The sequence below is a fragment of the Bos indicus genome, chromosome 2, assembly GCF_029378745.1.
Source record: "Bos indicus isolate NIAB-ARS_2022 breed Sahiwal x Tharparkar chromosome 2, NIAB-ARS_B.indTharparkar_mat_pri_1.0, whole genome shotgun sequence".
In the NCBI taxonomy this organism is placed as follows: domain Eukaryota; kingdom Metazoa; phylum Chordata; class Mammalia; order Artiodactyla; family Bovidae; genus Bos; species Bos indicus.
This window is the reverse complement of record NC_091761.1, coordinates 34,093,800-34,112,341: the sequence shown is the minus strand read 5'-3', so window position 1 is coordinate 34,112,341 and position 18,542 is coordinate 34,093,800. Positions and strand designations below refer to the sequence as shown.

At 35.7% G+C, this 18,542-nt stretch overlaps 1 protein-coding gene across 1 annotated transcript in view; it reads right to left on the bottom strand.

Annotated features, from left to right (window-relative positions):
• The window catches only part of IFIH1 (interferon induced with helicase C domain 1), a 55,850-nt gene that overhangs the window by 35,836 nt on the left and 1,472 nt on the right, over positions 1 to 18,542 (bottom strand). The window contains exons 2-3 of the mRNA XM_019971816.2: positions 12,431 to 12,599; positions 7,195 to 7,335 (exon numbers count right to left, since the gene is read on the bottom strand). Coding sequence (XP_019827375.2) covers positions 7,195 to 7,335; positions 12,431 to 12,599 — 310 coding nt within the window. The remainder of the gene's footprint in view (positions 1 to 7,194; positions 7,336 to 12,430; positions 12,600 to 18,542) is intronic.

The following is an 18,542-nucleotide window of genomic DNA, read 5'->3' as shown; positions in this document are numbered from 1 at the left end:
CTAATGCAGAGGGTGAGGGTTTGATCCCTGGTTGGGGAGCTAAGATTCCACCTACCTCGTGGCCAAAAAAACCAAAAACATAAAACATAAGCAATATTGTAAAAAATTCAATAAAGACTTTAAAGATGGTCCACATCAAAAAATAAATTCTTTAAAACGATAAAAAAAGGCAAATCCTGGTAAATATTCAGTAGTAGCTTTTGGGGAGGAAAAAAGAAAGTGACAATTTAAAAGTGTTTGCCACATTGACTTGACGGCTTGATTTGTAAGTTCTATTTGATCTAATTTAATAAGACAAAGATCTAGTTCAAAAATAAAATAAAAGTGCTTGCCAACATTGACGGTGTTCATATTCCCCACCATGACTGATTTCAAGCTACCAGCATGATGTCACCCAGTGGAGCTGGGAAGAGATTTACACGCTGGGCTCCTGCAAGCCAGAAGGAACCCGTTCCAGCATCCTGATGGATAAATCTCTGTAATGAAACACTCTCCTACAAACACCATCTGAAATCATCACACATGGTTTGGGCTAATAGTCCATAATTGTCTAAATGATAAACATGTAAGAGGGTTTTTTTGTTTTTTGCCTCAGGACAAGTCTTTGTAAAAATCATAGTAAAAGAAACCTGCTAACTTTCATTGATCCTAGAAATCTTACCTCCCACCGGCTCCTTCATAAATGCTCCTCTGGAATCCAACTGTTTCCCTACCCACATTTTTCACAGTATTTTGCTATGTTTATTATTAATACGACTGGATTTTCCTCTGTTTAATATGTGGGAGCATGCTCAGCCACTCGGTCGTGGCCAACTCTCTGCGACCCCATGGACTGTATTACCCACTGGACTCCTCTGCCCATGTGTTAATTATACCTGGATAAATTTTTATAAACTTTATTTTTTAGCAGCCTTAGGTTTCTAGCAAAATTGAGTAGAAGGTAGAGAGATTATGTATAACCTCCTCCATTATGAATACCCCCTAAAGCACATTTTGAACCTTCTTTATACCTGCACTTTTGCTTATGCTATCCATACAACGGGAAGTGTCGGCTGCCACTTCTGTTTACAAACCCAACACAGGACCTTCAAAGTGCAGATGAACTGCCTTCCAATCCTCCTCTGTGGTAAGTCTTCCCAGGCTTCTCTAACGTATTCTCTTTTCCTAGAGACAGATTACTGTCTGTGTTTAGGGGCACAAAACTTGTTTTCTTGAACTGGATTATAAACTCTCTGAGGGTGAGGACAGTACCCCAGCACTTGGCCAGAACTTATTCTCAGCTTCTAGTCCTATTCAAATAGAGAAGATAACGTCTAATGCTCAAATTAAAATCACATTTGTTGAAACTCTGCTGAAAAAACTTTAAGCTTGTAGCCATATAAAAATCATGAAAATAAATCCAACTCATTTTAGCTGCACAGCAGAGAGGTTTTTTCCCCATCAAAATACTGATATTCTCACTCCTGAGATATGAACAGTAATCCTCCTAGAATTATTATGCAATTGGGGGTCGTATAACTAACCTAGATGTCTCTCGGTGGGTTTCAAACAAAATACAATCCTAGATTTTCTTTTAACAAACACAAAACAGCAGTTGTAACAAACTCTTTCTCTCTTTCTCAAGTCAAAATAATATTTGCCTCTTGGATTTCTGTACTAGTATTTCTAGTTCCCAATAATTAATATAACTAAATTTAGAAGTGATAGAGATGTAAAGGAGAGCTATCTAAATTCAGAGCAATCCCATAATAGTATGGGTGATCTCTCACAGTATTACTGAAGACTGCTGTATCAATTATCTTTCCCACTAAGCTCTCAAGTGCTATGTGGTACGTATTTCTAGAGATTCTAAAAATCTCGAAATTTCTAGAGGTTAGTACTAAAGAACATTATTCTGGTCTGCAAGTGCAAGGATAAATTTTGTGGCATTTTTACAGAGATTACTATAGACCAAGTCTGAGATTGGACTTTGGTCTATAAAAAGGCAAAACAAAACAACAACAAAAAGAATGCTCTAACAGATTGGGCCAGAAAGAAGGAGGCTGTTTTATAAAGGTCAATTTTTAAACCCCTCCTACAGAACATGATCTATGCAAAATATATCCACAATATATTCCAAAGCATAATGTCACCGGATAAACCTAAGGAGTGGAACATATGGGGGAATATGAAAAAGAAGGTATTAAAGTCTGAAAACAAGCAGGTTGGTAAGCTCATTAGCTGGGGTGGAATTTTAAAATCTTCACGTGAACGAATATATAAATCAAAATATACACATGCACTCACAGTCATGCGCACTGTGTATTCACACATGGCACACTCATCCTGTTACATTATAATCGTCCACCCGGGAACAGTGACATTCTACTCTCTTTATAAATGTCAAAGCGCCCTCTGCTGTCCAATCTGTGGAATTTGCATTTTCTAGTTTAGTAACAGGGAAATCTAGCGAAGAATGGTAAAAGAAGTTTGGGGGATTATCTGCGGAACTCTGCGTAAATGTAAGTTCATCCCAAACACAATAAATTTTATTATTTAGTTTTAAATCTCATTTGCTTTGTTTTTATCTAATTACAGGGCACTAATTTATAAAATAGTGTATTAAAAAAGTCAACTTTTAAATAAGTAAAATAACCACTTAATTGTTTTAACAAAGTTAACAGTAGAAATTAAAAATGATTGCATAAGCAATTTTACCATAAGCCTATAAACTTAACATATACCAGATAACTGTATATTTTCTATAGTTAAATTATTTTTAATCGAAGAAAATGAATGTGGGCTTTGTGTCCCTCTGATATTTTCTAGGGACATGTGATCCAGAGAAACATCAAAGTTTCCCAATAGTTTCTTGTTAGGAAATGACCAGTGACTAAAGAAAGCAGAACTATTACATCCAGCATGAAATTCTATGAATAGTCTGAAAACTATTCAAATATCCTTTAGAAATTATTGTATTAGTGTGGGAAAAAACAGATTATTGCATTAGTGTGGGTCTATCTTAATTATTAACCACTTTTTAAAGGGAAGCAGTTGAAAGGAGAAAGGAAGAAGAAATGCCAACCCCTGATGCGGAGGCATAACAAAACTGACTGTCCAGGACTGCCCACTCGGGAATTCTGATCTATCACCCCCAGGCTGAAGGAGAGCTGTGATTAAAATTAGTTTCACGGTGGGCCACTGTTACTAACGCTAGTGTCTTACCTGACAGGAGTGTTAAGGAGTACAAAAGGTTAAAAACAATATATAAAGAATCTTTGCCTGAAAACTATAAATATTTATCATTTGTATCCACAAAGACTATTGGGCACTGAAAAAAAAATACTTTAGAAATTGATTTGGAAATAAAACTTAGAGAAGTCTAATTTAAAATTAGAAATAATTCAAGCCACATTTTTTCTTTTTGCATATGAAATCTCATATTTATAGAATGTGTGTGGCTTAAGTAATAAGTTTCTTTCAATGCTACCTTGGTAACTGTACTTGGAATCTTAACCTGATGTACTGAAATTCAAGCTAAAGATTATACATTATCAATATCAGTAAGATGCACAAAATTATGTAAATTAGTATTATTGAATATTTTCAATATTGAATACTTTCATATTTATCCTGATTGTTAAGTTTGCCAAAGAATAACAATGTAGGCAAAATCCTTCTACAGTTAATCTTGCAACAAAAACTTCTGTCAAAAGAATTCCAATAACTTCTTTGGGGGTAATGATTCTTAATGTAAAAGTCATTTACATCAGTAATTCTTAGTTCTGAAGAACAACAACAAAGAAACAAATAACTGGGAGGATCTACATCTACCAGGAGCAGTGTCAAGGCCTGAAGCAAAAGGCATTACACTTTCGTAGATCGGTTGCCAGAATGGATTGGATGAACCTGTTAGCAAGTCCACAGGAGAAGTTCAGACAGCACAAGAACCTCACAGCCTAGTAGCTGTTGAAGTCTTGAACAGGATGGAGTCCTCAGATTATGGTACGGTTTGTTGTACATGTCCTCAGACTAGCACACGTCTTAACAGCCTGTACTTTTCTTCCACAGCACTTTGTGCAGTGACAGAGTGACTACTGCTTGGCTGGCATGCCCATCATGGAAAGCTCCACTGGGGCAGAAGCCTCTTCTATTTTGTTCCATCACAATATTGACATGCTGAACTGAACAGTGCATGCCTGGCACACAACAGGAGTTTAATAAAGATTTGTTAAAAGGAAGAAGTGAAAGAAAGGGAGGGAGGGGACCCCAAGAAGGAAAACAAACCCTTTCCTGTCCCTCAAGACCATTATTGTAAAATCCAGATTTTTTCACATGATGCAAATTTATGTTTTATATTAAATAGTAAGAAAACAGATTTTTTTTTTTTTTTAAGGCTGCACCATGCATGGCTGTGGAATCCTTGTTCCCTGACTAGGGATTGAACTCAAGCCCTGCTGAAGTGGACTCTTGGAGTCCTAACCACTGGATCATCAGGGAAGTCCCAGAAAACAGATCAAAGAAAAAAAAAGTTTTGCATTTATTTTTGTCCTTGCTGAGACTCTGAATGTTCCACAGATACTGCAGGCTGACAAGATGCATTAGGCTGGCAAGTTTGATGAAAACCCTTCATTTGAGATGAAGATTGACTATCAGCCTCAGTCCTGGGTTTAATTCTTTCTAGTGTGAATTTAGAAAATAGCCAGTAACCCACAGAGATGTCAGGCAGCCTAACAAGGAAGTTTATTAAAACATGAAAAATCCACATTCAGGTAGTAATTTTGGCATTCCTATACAACCATGATTTCTGAAAGAAAGCACAGCTGCTGAAATGAAAAAAAAAAAAAAGATTCTCTAGAATTCAGGTTTGCTATTCTGTACATTAAATTGTGGTCCAAGACCAGCTGTAGCAGCATCACCTGGGAACAAGTGAATAGGACAGAATCTCAGGCTCCTCACAGAACCTATGAATCAATGTCTGCATTTCAATAAGACCCCTCCTCCAGGTGACTAATAAGCACATTAATGCTTCAGAATATCCCACTAAAAAACCCAACATCTTAAATAAACAAGGCTAAATTGCAGGCAAGCTATAAAAGACCTTGGTACTATTTATGACAAAGGATTGTTACCCTATATATTTAGCTAATTCACCTAAACCAGCAAGAAGAATATAAATGCCCTAAAAGAAAAATAGGCAATAAGCAACAACAACAAAAAGAATGAACTTGTAAATATGTTTTTCATTGGAAATTAAAAACTCAAATTCAGGTAGTAACATAGCAAATTGGTTAAGTTTAAAAACAGCATTGCCCACTCATGTACAAGAGCCTTCAGGACAGTAAGTATTCCCCTATATTGTTTGGTACAATTTCCTGGAGTAAAATATGGCATTAAATATCAAGTGCCTTGAAACTGTAGAAATCATTTGATCCAGAAATTTCAATTAGGTAATATGTCTTTAAGAATTAAACTGAGTGGGGAGACAGATGAATTGAGAGCTTGGGGTTAGCAGACACAAATTATTACATAGAGAATGGATGAACAAGGCCCCACTGTATAGCACAAAGAAATATAGTCAATACCCTGTAATAAACAAACCATAAGGGAAAGAATATGAAAAAGAATATATATATATATAACTGAATTACTTTGCTGTAAGCAGATATTGAGACAACACTGTAAATCAATTATACTTCAATACAGTAAATTTTAAAAAATAAAACATAAATTTAAAAAGAATTAAACTGAGATATAAATACAAAAAGACTTAGTGCAGCATTACTCATGATGTAGAAATTTGGAAACATCCTAAATATTCAAAAGGTGGTTAATTAACTAAAAAGCATCCAACAGATGGAATTGTTATTCAATTGTTAAGAATCGTGCTGTAGAAGAATATTTAATAAATACAGGAGAAATGCCATTGTATATAGACATCCAGGTATGTAAAAAAATGAGAAGAACAAATACCCAAATATGAAGAGTAATGTATTTTATTGGGAAAGGGGGAGTGGTTTTTTCCTTTGTTTTCTGTTTTCCAAATTTCCTACAACGCAGCTATATTACTTTTTCTGAGGTGAAAACAGTGTATTTTGCGGTAGTGTGATAGAGTCAGCTTATACGGGCCCACAGGAACAACTGTTAAATTTTCTGGAATTTTGTGGAATTTTATTAATGTTAAGCACAAGCATCTTTACAAATTAAATGATATGGACTTACTAACTAAATTATATTAAAACAAAGGTAATGAATATGTAAAACTCTTAATTTTCTAATCATTTTTGTAGATTTTACAATCATCAGTGAATCTGAGGCTATTTAAGTCTATCGTCTCCATGTAATAAATGGCAAATAATGCACTGCACATCTATTCCCAACTCAGTGTTCAGTGACATTATGTGGACGCTTGAAAATAGCCGTGGTAAAAGTATTTACACCATGAAGATGGCATATCCTAAACATCAAGGCTTTTTCTTTTCCCTATAGGGCCACTTGGTAAGCATTTACTAGTACACCACAGACTTCCAGCAACTATTTCTAGTGAAAAATGAACATGGCCATTTGGGGTGGCAGAGGGGAAGGAGAGAAGGCTTCTCCTATTATGAGAAAACTAGGGAGGGGAAATGGTTAAATTTGTTTCATTCTTCCAAGCCTGTTTCATATCAAAAGAGGTGGATATGGTGGTATCTAGTACCCACACCAATTAGTTACTGAAATTCAAGCAAACTCCTGTTTAGCACCCATTCATCTTCCTTTCTACAACCTTGGTTTTGGTTTCTACAGTCCGGCCTAACCTTTCTGTGACACCCTAATCTGTAAAAAAGGGAAAAGGTAATACCTTCATTTAATTCTCGGAACTTTGGATGAGTCAAACTAATTCATGTATTTGAAAGTACTTTGAAAATCATGGGATGCACTTATGATACTTATCATATGACAAGAACCATGGACATGTTTATAAAATAAAATTAGAACTGAGTGTGTTCATATTTATAACATATTAATATTGCATTAGCTTTAAAAGATTTTTAGCCACAAAGAGCAATAATTTTCATTTAATATCCTCCAGAAATATTATCTGAATACAAATACAAAACCCCAAAGCCCAAATTTCCTCCCTCTGTTTAATAGATCCTAATGTTATCAATGCAACAATTGATTTTTCTGGAAGTAGTTAATTAGTGCAGTAAAGTATGTGTGTGCGCCAAGTACCTGAAACTATAGAAGAATCTGCAAAAGACGATTCCAATGAACTGTTCTCTATGTCCAAGACCTCCAGATTTGGCTGATCCGTGGCTAAAAGGAGTGGCTCTTTGACTTCGAGACCATCTTCTTGTGATAAATTCTCAGACTCTGTGAACAAAAGTATCAGAAAGTAAGCAATAGTGCCATGCAAGCTTTTATACAGTATACATAGCTGTCATTGGTGTTTTGAAAACAAATAGGGGTTCCTAATAGAGATTAACCTGAATATACTTACATACTTTGAAATTCTAAACAGAATGCAGATTGCAATGAAGTGCAAGGTTTTATACAATATAAAGAGCTGCTATTTTTATTTTGAAAACCAAGTGGGGTCTCTAGTAGAGATATGCCTAAATACACTTCAGTGGTTTGACATTTTGAAAGGTTTGGAACAGTTTTTACATTCTGACACAGTATTTTTATTTTTAATATGAACACAGTGAGTAATTCTTTTGTGATGACTAAATTTTATCTAAAAAGCCAATATAATATTAAGTATTATGCTAATCGTAAGTGTGATGATTTCCTATCTGACCATCACCTTTAGGAAGTAAGCCACTTATTTCAGTGATACAAAGTCACACATAAGACTGCATTAGTGAAAATGCAAATTTGGTGGTAGTTTTTCTTTAACTTGTGATCTTGCCATTTTTTTCTCTTGCTGTGCATTCTACATGAGATGTACATATGCTTTAATGTCAGCCTACATTCATGTATTTTGAATTTCTGGAGATTTTTTAGAAATTTAATAAAATATTCTGATCATTCTTTTCTCTTTCCCTCTATTTCTTTCATCTGGCCTTTTTTCCCTTCAACCGACAAGCACTGAGTGTTTTCTTAAATCCTTTTGTGGGTTATGAAGAAAAACAAGAGTTTTGCCCTTCTGAAGTACAATCTGTCAGAGACTGATGCTATAAAGAAAATTTCCTAAAGTATCATTTTTGATTAACCTATCTTAAAGAATAAGGAGAAAATACATGCTGTGTATGGAGAATTTCCTGAAGACAACTGTTCTGACTTTGGAGTTTGTCTTTAGACAAGATGATTTGATAATATTCATAGGTATATATTATGCATATTTGGGGTTTATAATAATAATAGGCAATTTATTTTGTGCTTTACTAATGTTAAATCATTTAATCCTAAAAATAATCCCGATGATAAGTAATATTATTATCCCCATTTCACAGAGGAGTAATTTGAGGCATAGAATGGGCAGGTACCTGGTGAAAGTCACACATCCAGAGACATGAAGGAGCCAGGATTCAGTAAGTGTCAGGCTCCAGAGCCCAGTCTCCTGTATTAATCGGTGCAGGCCAGCTTGACAAAGCACCGTAGACCGAGTGGCTAAAGTAAAAAAAAAGTATTTTATCATATTTCTAGAAATTTGAAGTCTATGGTCAATGTGCCAGCATTTGGTCTCTGATGAGAGTTTATTTCTGAGATTGCTGAGTGTGACCTCTTCACAGTGTCCTCACATGGACAGAGACCTCATTTTTCTTCTTCTTCTAAGGCCTTGGGCCCACCAGACTGGGGCCTGCTCTGATGATCTCATTTAACCTTGATTACCTCCTAAAGACACACCTCCAGGTACAGTCACAGAGGTGGTTGTGGCTTCAACCTCTGAATTCATGGGTTGAGGAGGGCACAATTCTGCCCACAGCAGCTCCTACCACGTGAATAATCACAGCTAACTTTGTTCTGGGCATCAAGACTGGCTAAAAAATGATTAGACTCTCCTAATAAGATGTACAGATCAGCAAACAATATTTAAATTCCTGAACCCCTGATTGGATTTTCTGAGGACAGGAGAAGTGAGCCCTACTTGTTTGGAATGAGTTTGTCAGGAGTACCCTGACTGCTGGTAGGGGTAGTGAGAATGTAAGAATACTGAATCCCAGATGGAGATTGTAACCTCTATCCAACTTTTGAAAGAAGCATAGAGGACTTCCCTGGTTAAGTGGTTAAGAACCCGCCTGCTAATGCAGGGGACATGGATTTGATCTCTGGGTCAGAAAGATCCCCTGGAGAAGGAACTGGCAGCTCACTCCAGTATTCTTGCCTGGAAAACCCAATGGAAAGAGGAGCCTGGCAAGCTACAGTCCATGAGGTCAGAAAGAGTCAGACACATAGCGACTGAGCAAGAGCCAGGAAGATTCCATGTGCTTCTGGGCAATCAAGCCTGCATACTGCAACTACTGAGCCCAGGAGCCCTGGAGCCCGCGCTCTGCAACAAAAGAAGCCACTGCAATGAGAAGCCCCCACTATACGCAACTAGAGAAAGTCCAGGCACAGCAACAAAGACCCAGTGCAGCCAAAAATAAATTAATTAATTTAAAAACTTAAAAAAAAGAGGCTCGGAAACCCTAACCCTGCTCCCTGCCTTTTAAGAGCCCACATATCTAGGGCAACATCTATCATCATCCACTTTGGTTGAAAGAAGGAAAGCCCCAAATTTAAGAGGATCCTGTCAGGACACCAGGGAGGGTGAAAAGAATGAAAGACAATTAATTAGTGCCATGTTTTTTTTTTTCTTTTCAGAAGGGTCTTTATTCTTTTTATAAAGTGCTTGACCTTCGCCAGCCAATGTAAGTCCACAGGCAGGAGGAATTTGGATAAACTAGTGCCTAAGCCATTCTGAAATAGACACTTAAAGACAGTCACAGTCATGGCATATAATAAGGAAAGTAAAGAGGAGGTTTTGTGAATATTAGGTAGATGTATGTGATAGGTGCGTTATTACACAGCTATTACACATGTATTCTTCACCTAGGATTGCTATTGTTCAAAGAATTAGAATTTGAAAAATCGAATTAGACTTCTAAAAAGGCACCAAAATATCTTAGAAAGAAATATGTTGTATATAACTTGTTGCTCTGCCCCAACAACCACCCCCACAAAAAAAGAAAGCAATGCAGCCAGACATATTGTCTGTGTCACGAGAGTTGGAAGATACTTTTGAGCCAATCTTCTAGCCTTTTTCCTAAACTAGTACACAGCTGTAAGATGGGTAGTTACCCTCTACTTTAGAGGATGGATGTAACAAGGTCTTTTGTGATCTGCAAGGCTGCTCTTTCAAATATCCCTTGATATATGGAGACCAAAATTTCCCAGGAAACAAAAAAATCAAGACTGTAGCCATTTCAGAGTTCAAGTCTAGAATGTTGTTGTGGATGGAAATGGTCCCATGTGGTCTTGAAAGGGAACTCATCATAAGGTGTGATCTGCACTGGAGTCTGGCTTATCCTGGAGGGATAAGGGAGACACTTGGCCCCATCATTGTTTGTAAATTTGACCTGAAGTTCCTTTAGAAGTAGCAGATTGGCATTAGAGTTATGCTATAGAAATAACAGCTGAGCCATAATAAATAAATGCAAAAAAACCCAAACAACTATAATCTTGATATTGCAAGCAAGTAGTATCATTTAGCTCCCTCCAGAGTACTAAAGCAAAATCAAGATGCTTCCTATTGAGAGGGAATTTTCCTTATACAATTAAACTCTGCTGTGGAAAGAGAAAAAAATGACAGTAGGAACCGAGGAAACTGCTAGTGGACAAATCATGGAATTACTCCTGGCTTTTGAAAACTGGATTGACCATCTTTGGCTGAATGAATCCCCTCAAATCCCTAAATGATTTCAGAGACAAGGGGGAGCCTCTTGAGCTTTTCACTTTGTGGCCATTTCAAACTTATGACACCACACAGCATTTGTTTTGGGGTGAAACAAAAAGACCTTCCACAAACATGGAAGGCACTTTACTTCCCATGGTTCACTTGCACACAAGTTTATTAACATCAATTTTGTAATTCTTTAGGGCTTTTTAATATCACATAGTAAAAATATTTGTCTATATATACACATAAATATGTAAACACTATTATATATATATACACACTATACATATATATATACACACGATATATATGTTCATATATATCGTGTGTATTTCTAACTACTGAGCAAAATTAAGCTACTTCATAAATAATACAACATAAAATCATAATATACTCTTTGGTCTAATGATTTGGTAATTATCTGTTTTTTCTTTTGTATATGCTATGCTATGCTAAGTCACTTCAGTCGTGTCCGACTCTGTGTGACCCCATAGACGGCAGCCACCAGGCTCCCCCGTCCCTGGGATTCTCCAGGCAAGAACACTGGAGTGGGTTGCCATTTCCTTCTCCAGTGCATGAAAGTGAAAAGTGAAAGCGAAGTCGCTCAGTCGTGTCCGACTCTTAGCGACCCCATGGACTGCAGCCTACCAGGCTCCTCCATCCATGGGATTTTCCAGGCAAGAGTACTGGAGTGGGGTGCCACATCTTTTGTATAAGTAACTTAGAAAACTGTTTCTTATTCCATTATAAAGTATGATTTATGGAAACAGGGACTGCGTATGTCTCATTTAAGTCCATATCCCCAGCACCTGGAACAGTATCTGGTATATTGTTGGTACTCGTTACACGTTGATTGAATGCCTGACTGAATAAAAGAAGTAAAGTAAGCTTGAAATGATTACACTCCATTTAAATTATATATAATTGTATATAAATTATAACAACTATATATTGGTAACCATTCATTGCCAATTAAATTTTAATTTGTCTTTCATTTGTTACTTCTTTAAAACATAGGATACATACTCTGTAAAGAAAAATAAGGTGGCAGTTAATACTATATTTACAAATAACATATGTGAAAGAGCTATGCTATTTGTATTATTATAATTGAACACTTTGAAAAACTCAAAGAAAATAATATTGTGATACATTAGCAATTATAGACTTTTTATCAAATGTTTAATAAATTCCTCAAAGTATTATATAAATGTCCTGAAGACTTTGCAGCATAATTGTAATAACCACTAAAATATTTTCTTCCAGTTTATTTGTCTAAGCAATGTTAAAATGATCTTGATAAAAATCTCAGACAATCCCTTTGTTTTCAAAATAAGATGGAAAATGGAAAACATGTTGGATGAGGAGTCAGTGGCCAATATTCTAGCCCAGCTTGTTGAGTGTTATGGTCTTTGGGAGGTTCATCTTTTCCCAGGCAGCAATTTCTTCATTTTTAAGGAGAAGAAAACAGATCTGAAATTCAGATTCTAAACATCCTTTTCTTTGGGCACTGTATCTATAGGCTTCATTAAACTCTCAATCACTAGGCAAAACACACAAAGCTGTCCTTTGCAGAATGAGCAATACCTGTACTGCCTTCACAGCAATCGGTGCCTGTGAACTCCCGGGCAAGCGCATCGTTTCCCGTCTGCCTCAGAATAGTCAGAAATGTAGAAAACCAGTTTTCTTTCTGCGCAATCCTTTTCAGTAGCTCTCTTACCCCTGCTTCATTTCCATTATTTTCTGCAGCAGAAACCTGTTTTAAGAGAAAAGTAGAATTAAAGAAGTCAAACATCTTAATGAATAAATTTAAACAGAAACTAGCCTTTAGAAAAATTGAACCGTATGTATAAAGGTTCATATTAAAAGAAAACATCATTAAAGAAAAAAATCAATGCCACTTGCAGAAATTCTGGATTCTAGAGGGAGGAGATTCGCTGGGCCAATCCCCTTTTAAATGTCCACCCTTTTTTAAAGCTTTTGAGATATTCAAACCTGACAGAGGAAACAAATGTTTTACCTCTATCATTCTGAATAAGGGGTGCAAAAGAAGGTGTCTTTAATCTCTACCTACATTATGTCTATTTGCATCAATTTCCTTTTGTGTATATAGGGTTTGCTATTTCTTTTCAACTCATGGAGTCTATAAATAGGAAATCAAACATTTGTTATCCAACCTCTCTTTCTTGACTCTTACCATTACGGAGTAAGTAAGTACTATCACAGCTTTTATATTCTTTAATATTTGTGCTATTTATCATTACTATATATATATATTTTTAAATTTGTGTTTACTTAATACTATAAGAAATGTATTTCTATATATCTTTTTTATAAATAGGGAAGAATTATTTGTATATTCATTCATTCCTATCTTAAGGCTTCATTTAATTTCTTTTATAGATTAATCTAGCAAATCTTTTAAAATAACAATAACCCTGTGTACGAGACAGCAAAAGAGACACTGATGTATAGAACAGTCTTATGGACTCTGTGGGAGAGGGAGAGGGTGGGAAGATTTGGGAGAATGACATTGTAACATGTAAAATATCATGTAAGAAACGAGTTGCCAGTCCAGGTTCGATGCACGATACTGGATGCTTGGGGCTAGTGCACTGGGACGACCCAGAGGGATGGTATGGGGAGGGTGGAGGGAGGAGGGTTCAGGATGGGGAACACATGTATACCTGTGGTGGATTCATTTTGATATTTGGCAAAACTAATACAATTATGTAAAGTTTAAAAATAAAATAAAATTTAAAAAAATAAATAAATAAAAAAATAAAAATTAAAAAAAAAAAAATAAAATGTGAATCATTTGTGTAATCATTATTACAATGAACCCCCCCCCCCCCAACTCTTAATATAGAGCCAAACATTTGGAGAAATGATCACATTTAGACCAGAAAGAAATTAGGCAGAACACAATCAGCTAGCTATGCCGTTAGGCAAACCACTTCACCTCTCCAGACTTCAGTTTCTATATGTGTAAAATTAAGCAACGGAAATGAAATTTCAGGGTTTGTCTGTCCTAGTTACAGGTTAGAATTGCCTGAGAACTTTAGAAAATACTGATGTCTGAGATCTGCCCCCAGAGATTCTCATTTGTCCATGTTGGGAAACCAGAAATTTTTTTCAAAAGCCATCTCTTGATTCCAGCCAGCAGATTAGGTACGAAATACTGACTTAAATACTCTCAAAGGTCCTTCTCAACATTTGTCCATCTTCTAGTATAATATCGACCTTTTCACTAGATTATTTCCTACAAATTTGCATATCTTCTAGTCCTATAAACATTTCCATAATCATCTAATATCAGGAATTTGCATTTTTGGAACAATGCTCGGTATAAATTCAGTGTTAATTATTATTATGGATAATCGGGAAAATCATCTATCCTTATAAATGTTTCACCAGCAGGCACTACTTAGAACAAGATTATACTGCATATTCTACCCAATGGATATGTTCATTTCATTAGCTAATAGTTAATTATAAAGGTTTTGCATATATCAACCCAACAACTCTGAAGAAGATACTGACATTAACCCATTTTACAGATCAGAAATCCAGGGCTCAGAGAAGTCCAATTACCTCCCTAACGCCATAATGCTAGTAAATGGCAGAGGTAGAATCTGATCCCAGGCAATTGGCTTCAGAAGTTGAATGCTGCCTTCCTGAACTCTATAGCTGGTAATTGCCTCTCATTTTAAGTTCATTTTTTGACAAGAAGTGGTTAAAATGACAATAAAGTTTAGGCAATTTCTCCCTCACAGCATTTCTAAGCAGATTCTCGCTCATTTCCTATTTTTCTCTAATTTCATTAACTTTCTAATGGAAATTCTTTGCCTTCTCTGGTGTTTGTAACATTTTTATTATTATCTACTAATTTAAGCAGTAGTCACTAAAGATCCTGAATGAGACTGGTTTGAGCACCTTCTTTTAACTCAACTATTTCCATTTTTAATTATTTCAGCCTTTAATCAGCTTTGAACTCATTCCACAGAAGTAATCAGGAAGCATTTTTCTAAAATGAACAAGGGAAGCACTGTAATAAATACTTATATTTTAAAAAGCTAATATATTATATCCACTAAATTTTCTTTGACTATTAATTAGTTATTTCTTTGAGTATACAATGATTTGCATTTGTCAAGCTTGCTTTGTCCTTACTCAGTTCAGGAATTTGAGAAATATTTTGCCACTATTTCCTACAAGTATTTTTATTATTTGAATGTGGAACTACATATAATATCTGAGCAAGTTTAGCAGCATCATCAAGGTTCTGAATTTTTAAGAAATCTTCCTAGTTTGGATTCTAGAAAGTATATCAATTTCCTTTAAAGCAACCATAAATTTTTTAAAATTAATCTGTTCTCTTAAAACATAGGAAAAATATAAGATCCCAGTACATACACTTGATTATTAAAATTCTTGGGAAGTGAATATTTAGACTTGAGACGGAAACAGGACAATGGTTCCCACTCACATTTCTTCCCCATTTAATGTATTCTCTTAACTACAAAGTTAAAAATGTCTATGGATACATTATTAACTAATAAATGGAGTGTAAAATAAATATGAATTTGTGGGTAATACAGTTCAGTGATTTCATATTCTGAATTCTTTGATCTAGTTTTTTCTACCATACATTAATAGAGAAACCAGTGATATTTCCTTTAAACAGTGGATAGCCAACACAGTTGTAAAGTTCAATAAAATGGTTTTTCTCCCTCAGAATAACCTCAGATATCTATTTAAAGGTAATGGTGACTTTTTAACATAGCAGAACTACCCTCAGTACCAGTAAATCAGGAAGCAAACTCACATTAAAAACAAAGAATTTTAAAGAACAAGTTCTCTCCAAAAGTTAATGTCTTTCTGAATGATAGGCATTGTCACACAGACATAACTAATTTCTTATTAGTACTTTTTATTGCTAACTAATACAATTATGTAAAGTTTAAAAATAAAATAAAATTAAAAAAAAATCTTATCCATCTTAATTTAGGTGGCAATACAATGAGCTGGAAGGAGACTGACCCCAATACTCAACTTAATGTAAATAGAACTGGGGGGTTTCTAGCTGAACTGGTGATGCTATCTCTGATTCTTTGTATAAATGAAAGGTATATAAAGTCTTCCAGGACTGTAGATATTTAATGCTTTGAACTGGACGGGGCTGAAATATGCAGCTTACCTAAGCTGTTAAGACACTATGGAAATGTTTATATGATCCAGAGTTCATGGATGTCTAAGTCATGGATGTACTAAGATGTCACTTAGCAGCCTAAACAGAAGCAGGTCAGTACAGGGGCACTCCCTTACTGTTAGGGATCATTCTATCATAATGTTCTATAAAGTCATTCTTGTATTTATTAATGAGTCTCCAGCATTTACAATAGTGCCTCACATATACTAGACATTTTTTACCTATTTGTTAGAAGAATGAACACGGATCAACCCTGCATCATAAACTCCATGAAAGCACAGGCAGTATCTGTATTATTCTCCATTCTTTTCAGCACTAGCTTGGTGTCTGGGGCAACATGCCACTCCATATTTTCAAATGGAATGAATGAATAATTAATCAATTAAACCAATTTCTTTGGGTATCTGCTGGTCACAAAACTAAATCTAGGATCACTTTTAGAAGCACTTGTGTGAGAGGGACAGGGATTGGGTGGTGGAGGTGGAAATCCTAAACTAAAATACAGACCAAGTAGAAAATGTCAACTGGAAAACAGGAAAAGAACAAAAATAAAATATTTTGGGAATTCCCTGGTGGTCCAGTGGTTAGGACTCAGACTCTCACTTCTGGGGCCCTGGGTTCAATCCTTGGTTAGCAAATTAAGATTCCACAAGTCATATGGTAAAGCAAAAAAATTAATTAATTATTTTTAAAAGTCCTAATTTCTTAGTTAAATGCTATTTTAAGATGTCAGAAAAGCCAACTTGGAGATCTTATATTCATTATCCAACCATTCCTCCCCCCTGATGCCTGGCAAAGCAATTCATTACACCAAGCATTTTCATTTTTTATTCTGGACTTCTTGGAAATTAATCCAATCAATTAATACTTATTAAGCACCAATATTATACTTAATTCTAACTAGGTCCTGGTTTCATTCTTAGATGAAAAACAGTTTCTTCCTCAGCTCACAGTTTAATGCATGGAATTTAGGAGGCAGATCTCAATTTCAACATAAGGCATTTACCTTAGTTCTTGAAACTTTAAATTCACAAGGAAATATAACCAAACAAATAATAGAAGTCATCATCATATGAAAACAGCTCTCTTATTAATAAACCTTTTTCATAAACAATGTTTCTTACTCATGTTCACTAAAACACTGTGAATGAGAGAGGAAATTATTATTATATCCATTTTCATAGTACATTTAGGATCAGGAAACTTAAATAATTTGGCCCAAAGGAATAGAGATGGTAAGAAACAGAGAAGTCAAAATCCAGGTCTTGCCATTCCAAACTCCCATGCTTTCCTCACCACACTTTTCTGTAATAAGATAAACATTCCTCAGGAACCCATATCAACATGCTATGGATTCTTCTAAACCTAGTGTTTCCTTCCCATCGTCCGCCATTGCTTCCCTTTGAGACAGATGGTATCTTTAAGAATGATGTGCCAGGATCTCACACAGACACTACTGATCCTTAGAAAGCCTCCATATATTGCTCCTCCATTCTCCCTTATGAGAGAGAAATGGGGTTGCTTTGGCCTTCCTTAACTGCTACCAGTACACAAATGTCCTTTTACTGTATATCTTCTTTGTGTCAAATCCCTTGCATTCCTGCTAGCTGCCTCCAAGCTTGCCAGAATCAAGAACTTGGATAAAATCTAGCTGGCGGAAATTCAATCCAGGCAAGACAAAAGTGATGCTGATAGGCAGACGTATTTAGAGTAAATAAGGAGAAGTGCTGTTTCACTGGCAATCGGGACATCATACCCACCAAACATAAACAGCTTTGTGGTGTTACTGGACTCTGTTGCTTCTGGACTTCCTAACAGCTACTGTGGCTGGAAATGCCATCTTCCATCTCCAGCTGGCTTGAAGGCTGCATACTGTCTTCCAAATTAAGATTCTGCCACAGTGATGTACACATTTGTCATATCCAGCTGGACTACTATAATGCGTTCTAGCTGGTTCTCAATACACAAAACTACATAAACCTTACTGACAACAGTGTAAAGTTATTTACTTGTTGGGAAAACCAGTCATCAAAATTAGATACACACTTAGGTCTTTGGACAGGCCCTATGGCTGTCAAGTTGACAAAGGAGCATTAGCTTTAGTCACTAAAGATCAAGTCACATCATAGGCTGATAGGAGTCCTGTGCCCAGAACTTTGTAATGAGGATACAACTGATGAACTAAAAAGAAAGAAAGAAAGAAAATGTCAAAAATCACAGCATGTTAGACTTTGACCCCCCAAAATGGGTTTATTTGCCTACATGCCTTTCAAAATAAAACTTTCACTGTACACTCTAAGTCAGATTCGAATATGACAGAGTTTCTATATGCCACAGTACTTCCTTATTCACTGAAAAACAATGAACAATAAAACGCTAAGTGTAATCCCCTATAAGAGTCTTCCTGTCAAAATGGCATCTAAAAAATTCATTATTTTTCTATTACAATGGAAAATTACTACCGGCTACATATTTTTTCAATTAATT